At 41.8% G+C, this 17177-nt stretch overlaps 1 protein-coding gene across 1 annotated transcript; it reads left to right on the top strand.

Annotated features, from left to right (window-relative positions):
- Window positions 1-1042: 1042 nt before the first annotated feature.
- On the top strand, window positions 1043-15492 carry FUCA2 (alpha-L-fucosidase 2). The gene is made up of 9 exons (XM_056852578.1): window positions 1043-1061; window positions 3711-3763; window positions 6463-6758; window positions 8098-8285; window positions 9574-9913; window positions 12585-12795; window positions 13461-13651; window positions 14117-14225; window positions 15325-15492. Exons 1-9 carry the CDS (start codon window positions 1043-1045, stop codon window positions 15460-15462), a joined length of 1545 nt encoding a protein of 514 aa, XP_056708556.1. The 3' UTR covers window positions 15463-15492.
- The last annotated feature ends 1685 nt before the right edge of the window (window positions 15493-17177 follow it).

The raw sequence follows: 17177 nt of genomic DNA, 5'->3' as shown, positions 1-17177 counted from the left end.
GGTGTACTCCCTTATAAGAAAATCGGATGTACTCCAATAATTTTCAGAATGGAAGTCAGACCTCTCTATTGGGATGAGGATGTAAGCAACTGTCAATCAAGAGATATGAACTCTCTTACCAAACATCCCCTCCCCACAACCCAGTTTGACTGTGTGACTGTCTCTTGATTGGGGGAGGGCAGAACCTGCTGACTCCATTAGTGAAATGTTGGCATTAATATGCCCCCTTCCACCTTTAATGCTAGTCAAAAGTGTTGAGAATTCATGACATACTCCACTAATTTTCAAAGGGTATTTTAATTCACTTTTAAAACAACGTTTCATTTTTCAATCCCAAGATTCCAGTTGTACCTATAGAAGGCAACAGGAGAGGACTAGGCAGCTGTATCTCCCCTGTTCTTTCTTTTGTTTTTGTTTTTCATCTATCCTCTTCTCCAACCAACTGCAACAAGCAGGATTCCAGTTTTACCCAGCAACACAGCAAGTGGTGCAGACTTTGGATATAAACACAACAATATTAGGAAGAAAAAATATTCATAGAAAACCAAAGCAACTCCTTGCTTATGAACAAAGAGGACTGGGACTGATCTACTTTCCACACTAATCTACTTTCCATACTAAATTATCTAATAGATTAATGTAAAACTATTAATCTATTAGAGTTTTTAACTCTAGCCCTCCTCTAACAGTGCATTCCTGTGGGGGATGGGACTGTGGCGGCCGGAACAGCGCAGCTGAGAAGCCTCCTCAGAGGCTTCCTGGCCACTGTGGAGGGAGGGAAAGTCTTTTTTCCAAAATAAAAACTGGAAAAAAGGCTTTTCCCCCATAGGGGAAAGCAGGCCTGCACCACCACAAAAGGTGGCGTAGGACTGCCACCATCCTGGGAGGTGTTCCTGGGGCAAAAGGGGTTTAGAAACTGTCTAAAGGTGGCTCTGCTCCCAGAATGCCCCAGGAATTCCTCCCGGGAACATCAGAGCGGGGACTTGCACCAGGAGAATGCTGGCGGGAGGCCACAATGGCATCCGAGGGCTGCGCTGACGCCATGGTCCAGGGGGGCGAGCGTAAGTGCCCCAAAACCAGCATCCATGCCAGTTTTCATGGCGCAAGTGGCACTGAGGCTGGTGTAGGGGTCATGCCAGTTCCTAGGAGCATTCGGGGGGGGGGGGCTTCAGGAATGCACTGTAAGGAGATCAGGGAATATATGTTGTTATGCCCTCTGCTATTTTATCATGGCAGTCCTGTGAGGTAGTTTAGGGTTAAGAGAGAGTGACCGGCCCAAGGTCACCCAGTGAGCTTCATGGCTGAGGGGGTATTTGAATCCCAGTCTTCTCAGTTCACATCTGATACTCCGCCACCATGTTAGGTTTCACAAGCAGCTCTGTGGTTGCATGAAATTGCGTTTTTAGAGATACTAGTGAAGAAATGCAAAATCCAACATATGTATCCAAGGATTCTCTATGACACTCTATGTATCGTGTGTCACATCTTTCAAATCACATAGGGCAGGCATTTGGGGTGACTTTTCCTGCCCCACCCCATAGAGAGCATGAATGGTTCTCATAGACTGATTCCTTTCTCTGGTGTGAACTGCCAAAGACAGGCACTTCCAAACCCTTTTTAAATGCAATGAACAGATATTTATTTAGGCAGACTAGCAGTTGCCAGCATTAGAAAGCACAGACTGCAGGCTGACAGCATTCAAAAGACTGATGAATGAGACACATGATAAATAGGGTAACTAAAATAAATCTTGTGATTCAACCTGTGGAAGCTGAGAGCTTGCAAAGGTACAGAGACTAGAATGAGGACACACCATAAACTGGTTTGCTCAAAGTAATAATAACCCTTCTTTGAGGTTCTTCTATACCTAACCTTGTATTGACAACTTGGCACTGGTGAATTAGCATGGGGCATTTCTTACAGAGCAATAGACAGCATGGATATAAGGAGTAGAAATAGTAATGCTGTAATCTTATTCATTTTTTTCGAAGTCATTTTTTAACCTTTTACTGTTATTTTCTGCTTTGAGAATTAAACAACTGAAAAGTAGATTCTATGTTTCTCAATAAATTAATCATGTATCTTCCAGCCAATACAAACAGGTGGGGCCACATTAACTGACCTATTGGCAGAACAGTCTGCTTTAATAAGTGCCTTCTGGTATCTATAAAATATGCTATAGGTCATCTTGTCATCCTCTGTACAATTGCCACTGAGAATACAGTGCATCACTCACAGGGTCAGGGTGCCCTTTTGATACTAAGTAATCAAATAGAAGTCAATGCCAAATGAGGTTAAGATGGTAAAGTTACCGTAGTCCATTAAGAAATGTTCTTCCTTTCAGTTGGTGGAAGTCTGCCAAATGCATCTATAGCGCTATACAAGGAAAGCCTCTTAAAACCACTAAATGCAGACATTTCATCTTTTGATAGATGACACTAATGCTGCATTAAATGTGAGCAGCTCATAATTCAAAGGTAATTGAATGAGCAACTGAATGAGCAAAGTAAGCCAACTCCTTCACAAACACTGAAAGTGGTGTCTGAATTTTTCTGATTGTGAAACATATATAGATTTTTTTAATATGTAGATAACTCATTCAACATATACATTGTTTCATTATGTTCTAGGGTCCTATCTTTAGATATGACAATTGTATAAAAGAGTGGTACAGATGTGTAACATCTGGTTCATTTTGTAGTAGAAGTTTTAAAAGTAGCCCAGCAGTGGCTAATAACTATTGTGCCACAGCAATGATCTCTCACCTCCTGTACATATAATCTCTCTCTGTCACAGGGGAAGGTATATCAGATGCATGCAGGAGGGAGTCGATTTGAGATCACTCTATAGCATCAGGGGGTATCTTTGCATCACTCTCTGGCAATGGTTACTGCATTCATTATTAACTGTCAGTCAAATTAACTGTATACGTCAGTCAGTCAAATACGTCAAAGTATTTAACACCAAAATAGTTCCCCAGCTACTATTTGAAGTTGGTATCTGGATCAAGGGAGTGACAGAAAAAAATAGATAGTACACTGTCGTACTTCCTGTGTAACATTGCAGGGGTACCAGGCTGTATAGTGAGCACAGCACTCAGAATCGAATTGGCGCAGTACTCCGTGGAAGTCAAAGCATGGCTTGAGGCACTAAAAATGAGGATCAAAATGCTTTCTATCGAGCCTAATGCACAGAGTGGTTTTCTTTATCTGATAGCCCAAGACAACTATACCAGCTCCTGGGAACACCTAACAAACAGCAAAATAAACTTCCCAGGTCTTCCTCTCCAGTTATTGACTAGACCTAGTATACAAAAATTCATTAATGAAACAAGAAAACCTTTAACCTGGATTTTGGCAGCGCCCAGTGTTGAGCATGCAAAGTCTGCTCTACTGCTGCAATGGGAATCCCTCCCCCACATGTTCTTCCCATATATTTTAACCTCCTAACCTCCCCAACCTAAAGACGTGCTGTCACCTTAGCAAGACTAAACGCATCCCCCACACAGGTTTTAAAGGGCCGCTTTTTTAAAATCCCTTTTAGCAACCACCTGTGTGATTGTGGAACCAGCGAAATAGAAACCTTAGGGCACTTACCGGTACTTCTATTTTGCAAAAATTGGAACAAGGAGAGAACTACGTGGATCACACCTATCTTAACAAAGTACAGTCTTCCCTCTGAACCCTGGATCATTCCCTTTCTCCTATCAGATTTAGAGGTGGATATTGAGAAAATCCATCAGGTCGCCAAATATTTAACCAAGGTAATGATTTTAAAACTATCCCGGTAAATGACACTGGCATTTGGCCTAAGAGATTTTGTCGAACATGCATAACTTTATTATAAGCTTTATACACTCCATGTATTTTTTACATTTTAGGCATCTATGTGTTATATGTATATGCTTATGACTTTGTTAATGAGCAGTAAACGACTACTATTAACGGTCAGTATTAACAAAATGCCTCTCTGCTTCCAGCCTTACTTCCTATATTTTAAGTCAGAAATATAGATAAATAGGGATTTTAGAGACCTACTCAAGTCTCTATTCAGATTCCTACTCAGGTCTATTCATATGGGGCTTACTCCCAGGAAAGCATTAGTCTCTTCCCTGCAATCTTTGTCAATAAACAAGAACTTATAAACGGGATTCAAGGATAAATATCTCAGGTCAGAATGCACCCGGTAAAGCCAGGAACAGTTACAGTATAGGACAACTTATGCCGCTATCATGACGCTTGGCTGCAGTAGACAGAAGGCAAGTACATAGCATAGACAACTTAGGTCCAATTACAATACCTAGGGTTGCCAGGTCCCTCTTCGCCACCAGCGGGAGGTTTTGGGGGCAGAGCCTGAGGAGGGCGGGGTTTGGGGAGGGGAGGGACTTCAATGCCATAGGGTCCAATTGTCAAAGTGGACATTTTCTCCAGGGGAACTGATCTCTATCGGCTGGAGATCAGTGGTAATAGCAGAATCCTGGAAGTTGGCAACCCTAACAATTACACTGTCAAGAAGCAAACTGCAAATCGGCCAGCGATGGCACAGTTTGGAGGGTGTGGTTCCAAAATCAACGATGAAGAAGACGATCCTAACAAAGACTATCATTCTTTATGCTTTTTTAAAGCTGAAAATTCCTTTTCATGAACTGTCCCCCCACTCACACACACACACACACTTATGTTGTTATGTTTCATTGCGTCAGAGATGGGTCAGATCTGATAGTTACAGCAAACCCCTCCGCAACGGTGCGTGTGTGTAAAGTGCCATCAAGTCACAGCCGACTTATGAGTATTGTGATGCAAAAATAGCTTCTGGTGGAGTCCTGTATTACATAAAAATTCAGTACAGATCCAGAAAAATAGGTTTAGTGGCTTTTTGAAGATACTAAGTCCGATGCAGCCTGGGCATTCGAGGCTGCAGTTCCCCATCCTAAGGATGTTTGCTTGGATTTGGTTTTCACAGGGCTTATTTGGCTTTGAGGACTGCTATTGCCAGCATCTGTACCCCTCATAAACCACCAAGCCTCTTTCCATATATTAACAGTGGCTAGAACAAATCTTGCCAGACATTGGAAAAGCAATAAATTCCCTGATTTAAATAATTGGTTTGATGAGGTTAAATAAACCTATGCTTTAATTAAGTTGACATATTATAATAATGACAAAAATATGGAAGAACTAGACGCTTGCTGGAATGTAACAATCTCAAGGGTGGAAATAAACACTCCAGTGTGTAAATGAAAGAGAGGGAGTGATGTAATTATCATTGGATTTTAGATAACTAGATAGCGTATTGTTTGGCTCACTGGTAGGATTCCCTGGTCCCTCTTCTCCACCTGTGGAAGGTTTTGGGGCGGAGCCTGAAAAGGGCGGGGTTTGGGGAGGGACTTCAATGCCATAGTCCCAATTGCCAAAGCAACCATATTTTCTCCAGGTGAACTGATCGCTATTGGCTGGAGATCTCCTGCTACTCCTGGCGGTTGGCAACCCTACTCACTGGTATAGATATTTTAGTTATATTGCAGCATGGTTTTAGTTTATTTTCAAGAATTTGTAGTATGTGTATTTTAGTAATGTTGTATTTCCGTTTTCTTCTATTGTTATATTCTCATTTTCTCTTAATAAAAAGAATGGGGGTGGGGAATAAATAAACCACCAAGCCTTTCTCTCCCTTGGGAGCCTCCACCTAGGGTTGCCAACCTCCAGGTAGTACAGAAAAAGGCAATATTATAACAATATACCAAAAAGTGTAATGAATAGGAATTCATATGATATACAATGTGCAAGTGCATATATACCTATACAGCAACATTCAATCCAAGGTGGAAATCTTGAAAGAAGGGTGGAAAAGGGGATAGGATCGTTTCAAGTCTCAAGTCTTCCTCAGTCCCGTTCAGTTAAGATGTTAATATGCACACTTGTTTCCAAAAAGCTTCTAGAGCCAATATTATAAATTTCCCATAGGGATCAACAAGAGCAATTCATGTATTATTTTCATATTTATGATCTCAAGTTAGGATCATGATTTGCCAATACATGGTAGCCCAGACAAATCCAGCTGGTTACAACGTTCCCCGCACAGGAGACCCTCAGTAGCCCCCCTTTCCCACCCTTCTGTCAAGATGTCCACCTTGGATTGAACGTGGCTGTACATATGTATCCAGGCACTTCAGATGAATTTCCTGTCCATCCCATTTTTTGGTATACTGTGATAATATTGCCTTTTCCTGTACTTTCTTTCTAAATCTGTGATATTAGCACAGAGGTGTTGGGTTTTGCTTGCTTAACCTCCTGCTGTGACCGCTGGCCCTGACCCGCCCAGAGCGATCAGCTCCCCTGGAGAAAAGGGCCGCTTTGCCAACGGCCCTGGAGTCCCTCCCCTCCCCAAACCCCGCCCTCCTCAGGCTCCGCCCCGAAAACCTCCCGCCGGTTTCCAACTGCCAACCGCCGCCCGCCACCACAGGCCGAGAGAGACAGCGGCCTCCCCCGGTCAGCTGACCGGCGTCACGTGACCCAGCAGCGCCGAGGAGGAGCGGCCGGCGCGTCCCTCATGGCTCGACCCCCCGGCTCGTCACCGATGCTGCTGCTGCTGGCGGCGCTGGGCCTCCTTCCCCGGCGGGCCGCCGCCGCGCCTTACGAGCCCACCTGGGGGTCTCTGGATCTGCGGCCGCTGCCCGCCTGGTTCGACGAAGCCAAGCTGGGGGTCTTCATCCACTGGGGCTTGTTTTCCGTGCCCAGCTTTGGCAGCGAGTGGTTCTGGTGAGATTCCCGCGGGCCGGTTTGGCTCGGCGCTTTCCTTTCCTTTGCAGCCTGTTTACTCGGGAGTAAGCCTCAGGGAGGGGTCCTGCTTTTCAAGTAAGACGCTTCGTTTCCCTCGAAAGTTAAAACCCCATTGACACCGGTGGGTTTGGGAGCATCTATAGACTTCAGGCGGTTAGGTAGCGCTATAATTGGAGCTCCAGGTATATGGTTTTGACTCTAAATGCTTTGCAGGATCAGGCTACTAATATCTTTCTGCTGCCTCTTTCTAGAAAGCAATGCATTAGTCTCATTGGCATTTGTTTCTTCATGGATAAAAGTGGCCAATTGTCAATGTTGATAGGTGTAAAACTTACCTGGAAGTCTGCAGATTAATCCTTCAGGTCTGTGACTATTCATAAGTATCCGGCAAAGTTTCTCTGCAGAAGATTACTGCATGGGCACTTTCTTATTGTTTCCTGTAATGTAAAGGTGAGCCCTGGAACGGTGACAAAGGTCTTTTTCATGCGTATCTTTGGGCTTAAATTGGCCTATAATATGAATTAAAACCTATTGGATCCTATACATATGTATTTCCACACAAACAGCATGAGAGAGGTTCCAAGAGCAAATAAATTCCAGAGCAAATGTTCCAAGAGTAAATAAATTCTGTGAACTGACAGGTTTTGGCTGAACCTGAATACTTGAAGCCATCATGATATTTTGTGGGTGGTCCTATGGCAGCTGGATATTTTTATTTAAATTCATTCCAGTCCACTTTGGCATTACCCCTCCCCCCCCCGTCCTGCATCAGACAACTGAACCCTTGTTCCTCATCAAGCCACTCACAGCGATGAGCTTCGCTCATGGGAGAACCTGTATCTCAAATAGTACTTGTAGAGGGGGTGGTTTGATCAGACCCCCAAGTTATTACCTAAATGTGATCTTGAAATGTAAGCATTTCAAACTAGTTTAAGGATTCATCAATTAAAATAATTTAGGCAGTCCACACAGAACTGAAATATAATGAGTACAGTAATGAAGTATTTTACTGCTTGAAATAATTGCTGGAGTAAGTTAGAGTGCAATCCTTTCCACACTTACCTTGGAGTAAGTATCATTGGTCATTGTGGGACTTATTTCTGAGCAGACCAGTTTAGGATTACCATGGTGTTTTAAACCATAGTTCTGTACTTCCTTTTGTGTAGAGTGCTTCCAGCCCAGTCCTGGGTTTCCCAGAGTAGCCCCCCCCCCCAAGTCTCCAGGATTTACCAAGCTGGGGTTGGCAAACCTACCTCCAGACGAAGCTGGAATCTGACAGTTTTTGTATGTGTAAACTATGAGATTGCTTTCTTTGCAGGTGGTATTGGCAGAAAGAAAAGAAAGAACCTTACATAAAATTTATGGAGACAAACTACCCTCCTGGATTCAGTTATGAAGATTTTGGGCCCTTGTTTACAGCAGAGTTTTTTGATGCTGACAAGTGGGCAGACATTTTGAAATCTTCAGGTGCCAAATATGTAGTCTTGACTTCAAAACACCACGAAGGTAATCTGAACAAACTTCCTTCAGAATTCACTAGTTTCATGTGTTGATTTAAGCAGAAGCATAGCCTGGGTCAGTCTCATACAGAAGCATAGAAGCTAAAAGTATAACTTCCTTGTTTTGATTCCTTCAAGGAAATAGATGACTGATTTTTATGATCACACATATTTGTACCCCAGAATGTTCAGGGAAGGGAAGAAAGAAAACAGAAAAATAATAGAACTGTAAATATTTCAGCTTCTTGAATGCAGCCTTTTGTGTACTCTATATGCCCACTTGTCTCCTAAATTGAAAGACCCCAGTAAGATGGAACCAGTGGGAAGCAGGGCATAGACTTCTGAGTTAAATCTGGCTTTTGAGCTAAAACAGGCAGTGCCTTTGTTACGTGACACACATGGAACACTATTGTGAAGAGTACATTAGCTAACATTCTTACAATATTGAACTATACAGTAATCTTGTTTAATCTTAGTACATATCCTAAGGTCCACCTTCTCCCATATGAACCTACCTGTCCATGCTGGTCATCTGCAGAGGCCTTGCTGCTTCAAGTGTCCCTGCCCACTGAGAATAGGAGAGTGCCAACCTGAGAGAAGGCCTTCTTGGTTGTTGCTCTGAAACTTTGGAACTCCCTCCCCACGGAGATTTGTCTGTCTCTCTCTGCCACTGTCTTCTGCCAGAGGTTGAAGACATTTGTTTTGTTTGATGTGTCCCCAGTAAACAGTTACTGGCCTTCTTTCCTGGATGTGTTGTGTTTGTATGTCTATATGTTTTAATTGCACTGTTAAATCTTTTACATGTACATTTTAAATGCTGTTTTAAATGTTTTAATGCTTTGATGTTCATTGCCCTGGGGACCCTGTTTGGGTGGAAATAAATAAATGTGGGCTGTAGTCCAAATAAGGTTTTTAGGCCCGTGAATGGTAACTGCATGTATGGGTGTCCTTTTCACGAAAACTCATAAATATTTATTGAATAGGTGATAAATACACACCAGAGAATATTAAGACACTATTGACTACCATAGTCCATGGAGAAATTTGGGGGTCAATTATGGTTCACTTACTACAAACTTTTTTTGAAAGCTTATTTAATTTCCAAAACAGCTTGCCATGTGGTGCGGGAGGTGGGTTATACTTCAACATGCAAACCCTGAAGACAGTTTGGACATGCATAACTAGCCTGTAATTCTGTGGGTCCTGGATTTTATGTATATTCTTTTGTAAATACTAAAGAAATCTTACTGATCAGTAATACAAAATATTTAGAGTTTGTTCTTTTACTTGTTTAGGTTTTACTCTGTGGGGATCTAAATATTCTTGGGCTTGGAATGCCATTGATGTTGGACCGAAACGAGATATTGTGGCTGAGTTGGCATTGTCCATTAGAAACAGGACCAGGTTACATTTTGGGCTGTACCACTCACTATTTGAATGGTTCAATCCTCTCTTTCTCAGTGATGCCTCTAGTGCATTCAGAACCAAACAATTTCCAAATGCCAAGTCACTCCCAGAGCTCTATGAGATTGTGACTCGGTACAAGCCAGAGATTCTGTGGTCAGATGGAGACGGGAATGCCCCAGACACATATTGGAACAGCACTGGATTTCTAGCTTGGCTTTATAATGAGAGGTATGGCTGTTCTCTTGTTTAAATTGTGTATTTAAATCTTATTTTGAAACCTATAGCCACTCCATTTATTTGGCTGAATAGTTCTAAATTCAAAAGTTAGCTAAACTTTTAGATTTATAGCTCATTTCTGAGCCTTACAGTGGCTGGGGACAGCGTGGCTGAGGCGCTGCCGTAGCGCCTCCAAAGAGTTTTCCCGGCTGCTGCAAAGCTCAAAAAGGCCTTCTAAAAAATGAAAAGTGGAAATAGGCCCATTGAAAACAGTGATGCTGTACCAAGAAAAACCTGGCGCAGCAACACTGTTGTTGGAGGGAGCGTTCTTGTGCTGGAGGGGCTTAGAAAGCTGACTACAGACAGCTCTGTCCCTGGGAATGCCCCAGGAACACCCACCCCCCATACTGGTGACACATTTCTCTTCTGGGATCTAGGAGCCCAGGCACTGATGGAACTGCCCCTGCTACCAGCGTATGTGCCTCTTATTCCGTTATAAGAGGGCACTTACGCTAGTGGCAGGGTCATGCTGCCTGCACTCCACTATTATCAATTGCTTTTCTGTTAAAATGCAGACTAAAATAAATGTATGTAACAGAAGTGTGTTTTATACATTCTTGTCACATTGGAATGATGTGAGCACTCCATCTACACAGGCTTGGTGATATTGTATAAATAATCATTGTTCCATGCTGGCTCTTTTAAGAGAGATTATCCTATATGGTTTTTAATTCCAAGGAATAGGGTTAATGGGCTACTTAAACAACTCTCACGTTTCTGAAGTGGAATACTGGAAACTATGATGAGATTTCAGGGATTGCCCTATGACTGCTGGAAAATTTTCTACAAATGGGCACACTAGTCTCCTCTTGCATTTTCTGCCTTCTCTCCCCCCCCCCATTGCATATTACAAATGATCCTTCCTTCCCTCCCTCGTTGACATGGGGAGGCCTTTTATCTCAAATGGTACCTGTAGAGAGGAGGCTTTATCATGTCCCTAGTTAAAACGTTATGTAAATAATAGTATTGCCTGCCAAGGACTTTACAGCTGACTAAATTTCTTTTTATTGTTTGAAGTATTTTAGTGTATTTCTGATCAATAACAAGGGGGTGAAGAATAAAATATTTAAAATTAATCTTAGCCTTTTTTTGCCAATAACTGAGCAAGACATGAGACTCTAGTTCTATATAAACGTATTTGAATTCAACCAATTAGTTCAAAGGCCAATGACTTAACAATTTTCTTAAAAATAGTTGAGGTTCGATTTTCTCCCAGCATAAGGTGGCTGACATAAAAATAAACAACAATGGAATAATTAAAACAATAGAATCAGCAAAGTTACCAAGAAAAATAAGACAGATAAATTCCGCCTTAAGTGGACGGCAACTTTAGTTTCATGTCTGTGGTCCAAAGATCAATTCTTAACTAGACCCAAAAGCCTCTTCTCACTTCCTCTGGGAGGCTATTTCAAGGGGCAGGCAGGGCTTCTAGGAAAATATTGATTGTACTCTGGCAAAGGGGGAAATGGCAAAGATGAGTAGAGTTGCCACATGGATACAGTGTAGTCCTATGCAGAGTTATTCCACCTCAATGAAATCAACAGGCTTAAACTGGCATAATAGTGCTGCATAGGATTCCATGCAAAAGCAATGGGAATATTGGGAGCCAGAATTTTAAAGCTCCCAGGACTGTTTTTTTCTTGATTTTTTTTCTGCATCTCTATCAGTGTCTTATTTCCAGGGCTTGGTTTTAGCTTGCCAGGTTAATGTGGCTTAGATTCTGAGCTTTGAAATTAGTTCTATGGGTTTTACACCATTGGGTTCTTTGCACAAGTTAGTTTGTGTCGGGTTTGTGGTTTGTGTGGATTCTGTTGTTTTACATTGGGTTGGATTCTCTGATTGTACATTTGTTGTGCTTGGAACAATGTTATTTTGTTTAGCTTGGGGGATTATCTTGATTGATATTAGCTTGGATTCTCCAGATGTACATTTGTTGTGTTAGGCTTGGCACATTGTCCTGTGTTTCTGCTGGGATACTCTGGTTCTGCATTGGTTCTTTGGGATTGCTGGTTCTGTCTCCTTTGGCTAGAGGTTGCTTTGACTTATCTTTGCTCTGGAGAAAGCATGGAATCCCCCTCCCCGGGAAACAATGGAGGGCACCTTGTTCAGGGGCCCATAGTATTGGACCCTCATGGCCCAATTCAGTTGAAACTTGGGGGTTATTTAAAGGACAGGCACCAGAAGCTCTGCTGCAATTTACGTGCAATTTGCTCAAAAAAACCAGCCCCTCTATCCCTTGAGAAATATTCCTCTTAGGGAATATTGGAGCCAGAATCCCCCCCCCCCAAAACGATCCAAATACCAAACCAATATTTGTAACATGGATAACCACGAATATGAATATTTTTCAGCTTCTTGATATCCAGATTAAAAATATATATTATTTTTTTCTACGGTGCACATTTCTAGCCCGATGCTGATTTAAACACGGTTATGGCCATTAAAATCACTGGGTCCTTTTGAGCACTTAATTTTGTGCAGCAGGGCTCTGCCATTGGCAGCTTGTGGAAGAGACCAAGATCTATGGACTTACAGATTGGTATTTGTTATTGGCCAGTAATGGAAGATCCTGGCATTCTGAACTGCATGTGTCATATGCTAATAACGTTTTTGAAATTTTCAGCCCAGTTCGGGATACAGTTGTAACAAATGATCGCTGGGGAGCTGGCACTATCTGTAAACATGGAGGATATTACACTTGTTCAGATCGCTACAATCCAGGCCATCTTTTGCCTCATAAGTGGGAAAACTGCATGACAATTGACAAACAGTCATGGGGGTACAGGAGGAATGCACAGCTGAGTGATTATCTCACAATTGAAGAGCTTGTAAAGGTAAAATTAGACAGTCATAACCTGATAATTGAATAAGGGCCACTAAATCTTACCCCCCCCCCATGACCAAAGGTATTCATCTTTTTAAAATGAGAGGAGAAATGCCTTTTCCACCTCCCCCCCATTCATTGTTTCTCCTCTACACTCCCATCACCTCCCCATCCAGATCCCACCGCCCCACTAGCCAATGCATGTAGCAGAATGAGAAAATGAAGCAATAGAAACCAGAGGTGATGGTACAGACTGTTCCACTTCATATGCCTTGTGGAGGGATCTCATTTTTAAATGTTCCTCTATGGTAACACCCCCCAAAAACAATTCCATATAGAGAACAGGCACTGTAGTTTATAACTCCTCCACATGACACTATGTTTTTTTTGGGTTGTGTAGAGTTAAACACCTGGGAAACATTCAAAATGGCATCCCTCATCTTCAGTTTAAATTGGTACAGTTCACTTTATCTTCTTGGTATTCTACTGCCTCATTTTGCTGCATATGTCTAGATCAGTCCATTGTCTGAACATACAGCAAGGTACTGTTATAATGGAAATGTGAATTTAGGCCTAACAAACCATGTAACTGGCACCTTTAAAATGCTTCAAACTTTAGGCAAGTATGTTCATTTACACCACAAATTGGCTTTTCCCCCTTCCAAATAATTTCAGCAACTTGTAGAAACTGTGTCCTGTGGAGGAAACCTCTTGATGAACATTGGACCCACCCATGATGGTGTCATTCCTGTTATTTTTGAAGAGCGCCTGACGCAAATGGGGAAATGGCTGTCAGTGAACGGGGAAGCCATTTTCAGTACTAAACCTTGGAGAGCCCAGAATGACAGTCTTACACCAGGAGTATGGTAAGTTCACCAGAGTGAGGGTGAAGGGAAACATGTCTGCAAAGAAGAGCTAACTTGGGGGGTTTCAGCTGCAGGGTAACCTCTGGCTAGCTCTGCCTTTGCTATTCGACACATTTTTCAGTTTTCTTCTGAAAATTATAAAAAGAAACTTTGTCTTGCCATTGAATTTAGAGTTAATACATTCCATTCAGAAGCCTAGTCACTGTGTGAGGCACGACTTCTGTTACCATCATATTAAAGTGTTATTCTGGTCTGGAAACTCAGAAAAGTATCCAGGGAAGTAAAAGGGACAGCCGCCTTCTAGTCTGTCTTGCTGTTTTCAAAATCCTCTTTTGAGGCAGACTATTAGAGGTTGTCCTCCACCCTTCAGATTATCTGACATTTCTAGTTTATAACTTCACTAAATCCATTCAGCTACTTTCCCCTCACTTAAGTGTAACTCCTTATTTTTAAAATTTCTTCCAGGTACACTTTCAAACCAAAAGAAAATGTCTTGTATGCCATTTTCCTTAACTGGCCATCATCTGGATTTCTTGTACTTGGTGAGCCAAAAGGTATTGCTGAGATGACAGAGGTAAGAGGTATTTGCCTATTTTACAGCTTTTGAGCAATTCATGTTAGAGTTGAAGGGCTAGCCACAGATGAAAATGCATTTCAGCCCCCATTTCCAACACCTTCATGAGAATAGTCTATAGTGCCTAACATTTTATTTGACCCCAAGAAGAAAGCCAGTTGGCAAGGAATGAGATTAATAAAGGACACCTGGATGCACTATGAAGAAATAAGTCTCCAGAACTATGCTGGCACAGAACCAAATAACATCTTAGAAGACCTATGAAAAATACTTTCACTATTATCTACTTGTTGTATTTCTAGAAGTGTAGTATGTATCCAAATCATACCTAGTGCATGTTAACTATGGATATTAAATGACTATCCTGGTTGATATCAATTCTCTGGATGTGTGTGGCATTAGCAATATGCTCAGTATTTTAGACATTAACAGTCATTATGAGCAGCATCATGGTCTAGACAAAGCTCACTTTAATTGGTCAGACCCTTGATTCAAACCCAAGTGTTCTGCCCCCACCAAGGATCAGCTAAACTTGCTGTTACAGTGGTTTGCATTGTTGGGAGCCAGATAAGGGAGTGCCTGTAGCTCAAGAGAATAGTCAGGCACAACAAGAGGGGAGGAATTGAAACAGGTGAACTCCTGGGTGACTGCAAAATCCTACCGTTAATTCATCTTTAATTCCTCCCAGTTCTAGAGCCTTAGCTTCCTTCTACCCTAACCCAGCAAGGGAGATTATCAGTCACTTGTATAGTTGGGGAAGATATGTACCCATTGACACGATATCTTATTTAGAAACCCACTGAAATTAATAGATGTATCTGGTGTATTCCCATCCACAGCCAACAAACCATGATTGAGCTTAATCAGGGGAGAATCGAATCTTTCTTCCCAACTCTGAACTGTGTCCAGGGGGAATTACTAGTCATGGTAAATTAAGCAAAGCCTGTTTAACAGCATTTTCTTAGATGTTCTAGTTGAAGTGGAAGAATACTGTCCAAGTAGAACTGGTTTTATAAGTATTTAAGCTAGGTTTTTTGGGGGGTGGGGACAGATTGACAGTTTATTTGAACATAACTTAATATCAATCTTACTATTTCAGGTAAAAATGGTTGGATATGGAGAACCGCTGAAATGGACTTCAGGAGAAAAGGGAATGGTAGTGGCTATACCTCAGTTGCCCTTTAGTAAACTGCCCTGTGAATGGGGTTGGACACTGCAGCTGACCAATGCAAATTAGTGGCAAACATCCCTTACTTTTGAATTTCCAACCTAGCATTTTGTTCGATAATCAGACTTCTGTCAATATGGATTTATTTTTGAGGGGGCACTGATCCTGTGTGTTATCCAGTTTTTCCAATACCATGTCAAAAAAAGGAAAAGTCCATGCAATTTCAAGCAATCTCAGGAAGTTCATAAAAGGTGAGAAGTTTGAAACTTAACATTTTCTGCTTCAAAAAGATATTAAATTAAACCTACCCTGGGCAAATGTCAATCTCCCCTCTAGCCTTTTAAGCCTGTCACTTAGCATACTGAATCTGAACAATCGCTTTTTTTAAAGCAAGCCTTCGTCCAGCTAGAGTTAACCACAACTGTACCTTTACAAGTAAAGAGACATTAATTCTGATTTGTTGTTTCACTGAGACTGGCAGACCAGACGTGACCGTGTCCATGGGTCTGACCGCTGGATGCCACTGCCATTTTAAAGAGATTTACAAATGCCCCAAGGGCTTGATCCTGATCTAGTCTGCAGAGCTCTTATTCCCTCCATGTACTTTTTCAAGTGCTGAAACAGCCACTGGGCAGAAGACCACTTCCACCTGCCATGTCGCAGGCCCCTAGCATTTTTAAATCTCTTTAAAATGGCAGCGGCTGCCATGTCTAGTTTCAGCCTGAGCCATGATTGATCCTAGAAAGGAAGTTGCACAGCAGGGCTAAGAGTCTAATCTTGACTGACCGTACATTGATGTTTTTGTAAATGGGCAGTTAACTATTAGGATTGTTTAGGTACTACTCTCTCAGGGGGATGTTTATTGATTTTTTAAAAATAGTCTGATAATCCTATCTAAATGTTACACTTATATCTATCTGGACCACTTCTCCACAGTTGTTTTATCTAGAAACAGCTACAGGGAAGTTGTGTGACAAATTTGGGCTGGCATCCCGCTAGGGTTGCATATTTTTCTCCATTCAAACCATTACAGCTGTGTGTTGGTGACATAATAGAAAACGTCGGGAACGGGCATCGGATTAGGAGGCTATAATTTCTTTTGCTACGGAATAATAATTATTTAACAGCACCAAGAGGACTAAAGTGCATTGACTTGTTTCATGCTACATATTGAATAAATTTAATTTTCTTTTTGTTTAAAAAACCATCCTTTTAAAACCAAGTGCACAGCTGATTATTTTCCCTCTATCAAAATTGTATGAACAACATCGGCATATGAACATTCTCTTGTATTTTGACAGTTACTCCACACAATGGTTGTTAAAATACTTTACTGTGAGACAGGTATTTTGTAGGGCTTCCGTTAATACAAATTAAAAATATTTACAGATGAATGTATACAGCAGTAGCTGTTTACCAGCAGTGTAAACAGTATTTTCTAAAACCAAACTATTCCCAAGTCTGAAACATCCGAGCAAGAACTTGAAGATTTGTTCAGGATGTTCTTGTATATAACCTCCAAGCTAGAGAACCTTAAAGCGCAGAAACGGAGCTTCCCCTGCTGTGTTTGCATTCTTAGACTGAGTACGGAGATCAGTGGAGCTGAAGTAGCCTTCGTGTAGCCCTTCTAGCAGAGATCTTTGCAGATAAAAATTCTTCTCTGGCAGGGGGAGGGAAAGAGACACAAGGAAGTGTGGCATATTGTTTAACAGCTGCTTGGTGCTGAGAGATGCTTTACCTAGAAGCCACTTAACGCATTCATCTGTCATTAAGAGGAGAGAAGC

Source organism: Euleptes europaea, chromosome 7, assembly GCF_029931775.1.
Source record: "Euleptes europaea isolate rEulEur1 chromosome 7, rEulEur1.hap1, whole genome shotgun sequence".
NCBI classification, from domain to species: domain Eukaryota; kingdom Metazoa; phylum Chordata; class Lepidosauria; order Squamata; family Sphaerodactylidae; genus Euleptes; species Euleptes europaea.
Note: the sequence above shows the minus strand (reverse complement) of the source record. Positions and strands in the feature narration are given on the sequence as shown.

Coding starts and splice junctions, on each gene's coding strand:
- FUCA2 (XM_056852578.1), top strand. Junction 12,796..13,460: donor CAATTGAAGAGCTTGTAAAG/GTAAAATTAGAC, acceptor AAATAATTTCAG/CAACTTGTAGAAACTGTGTC. Junction 13,652..14,116: donor AGTCTTACACCAGGAGTATG/GTAAGTTCACCA, acceptor AATTTCTTCCAG/GTACACTTTCAAACCAAAAG.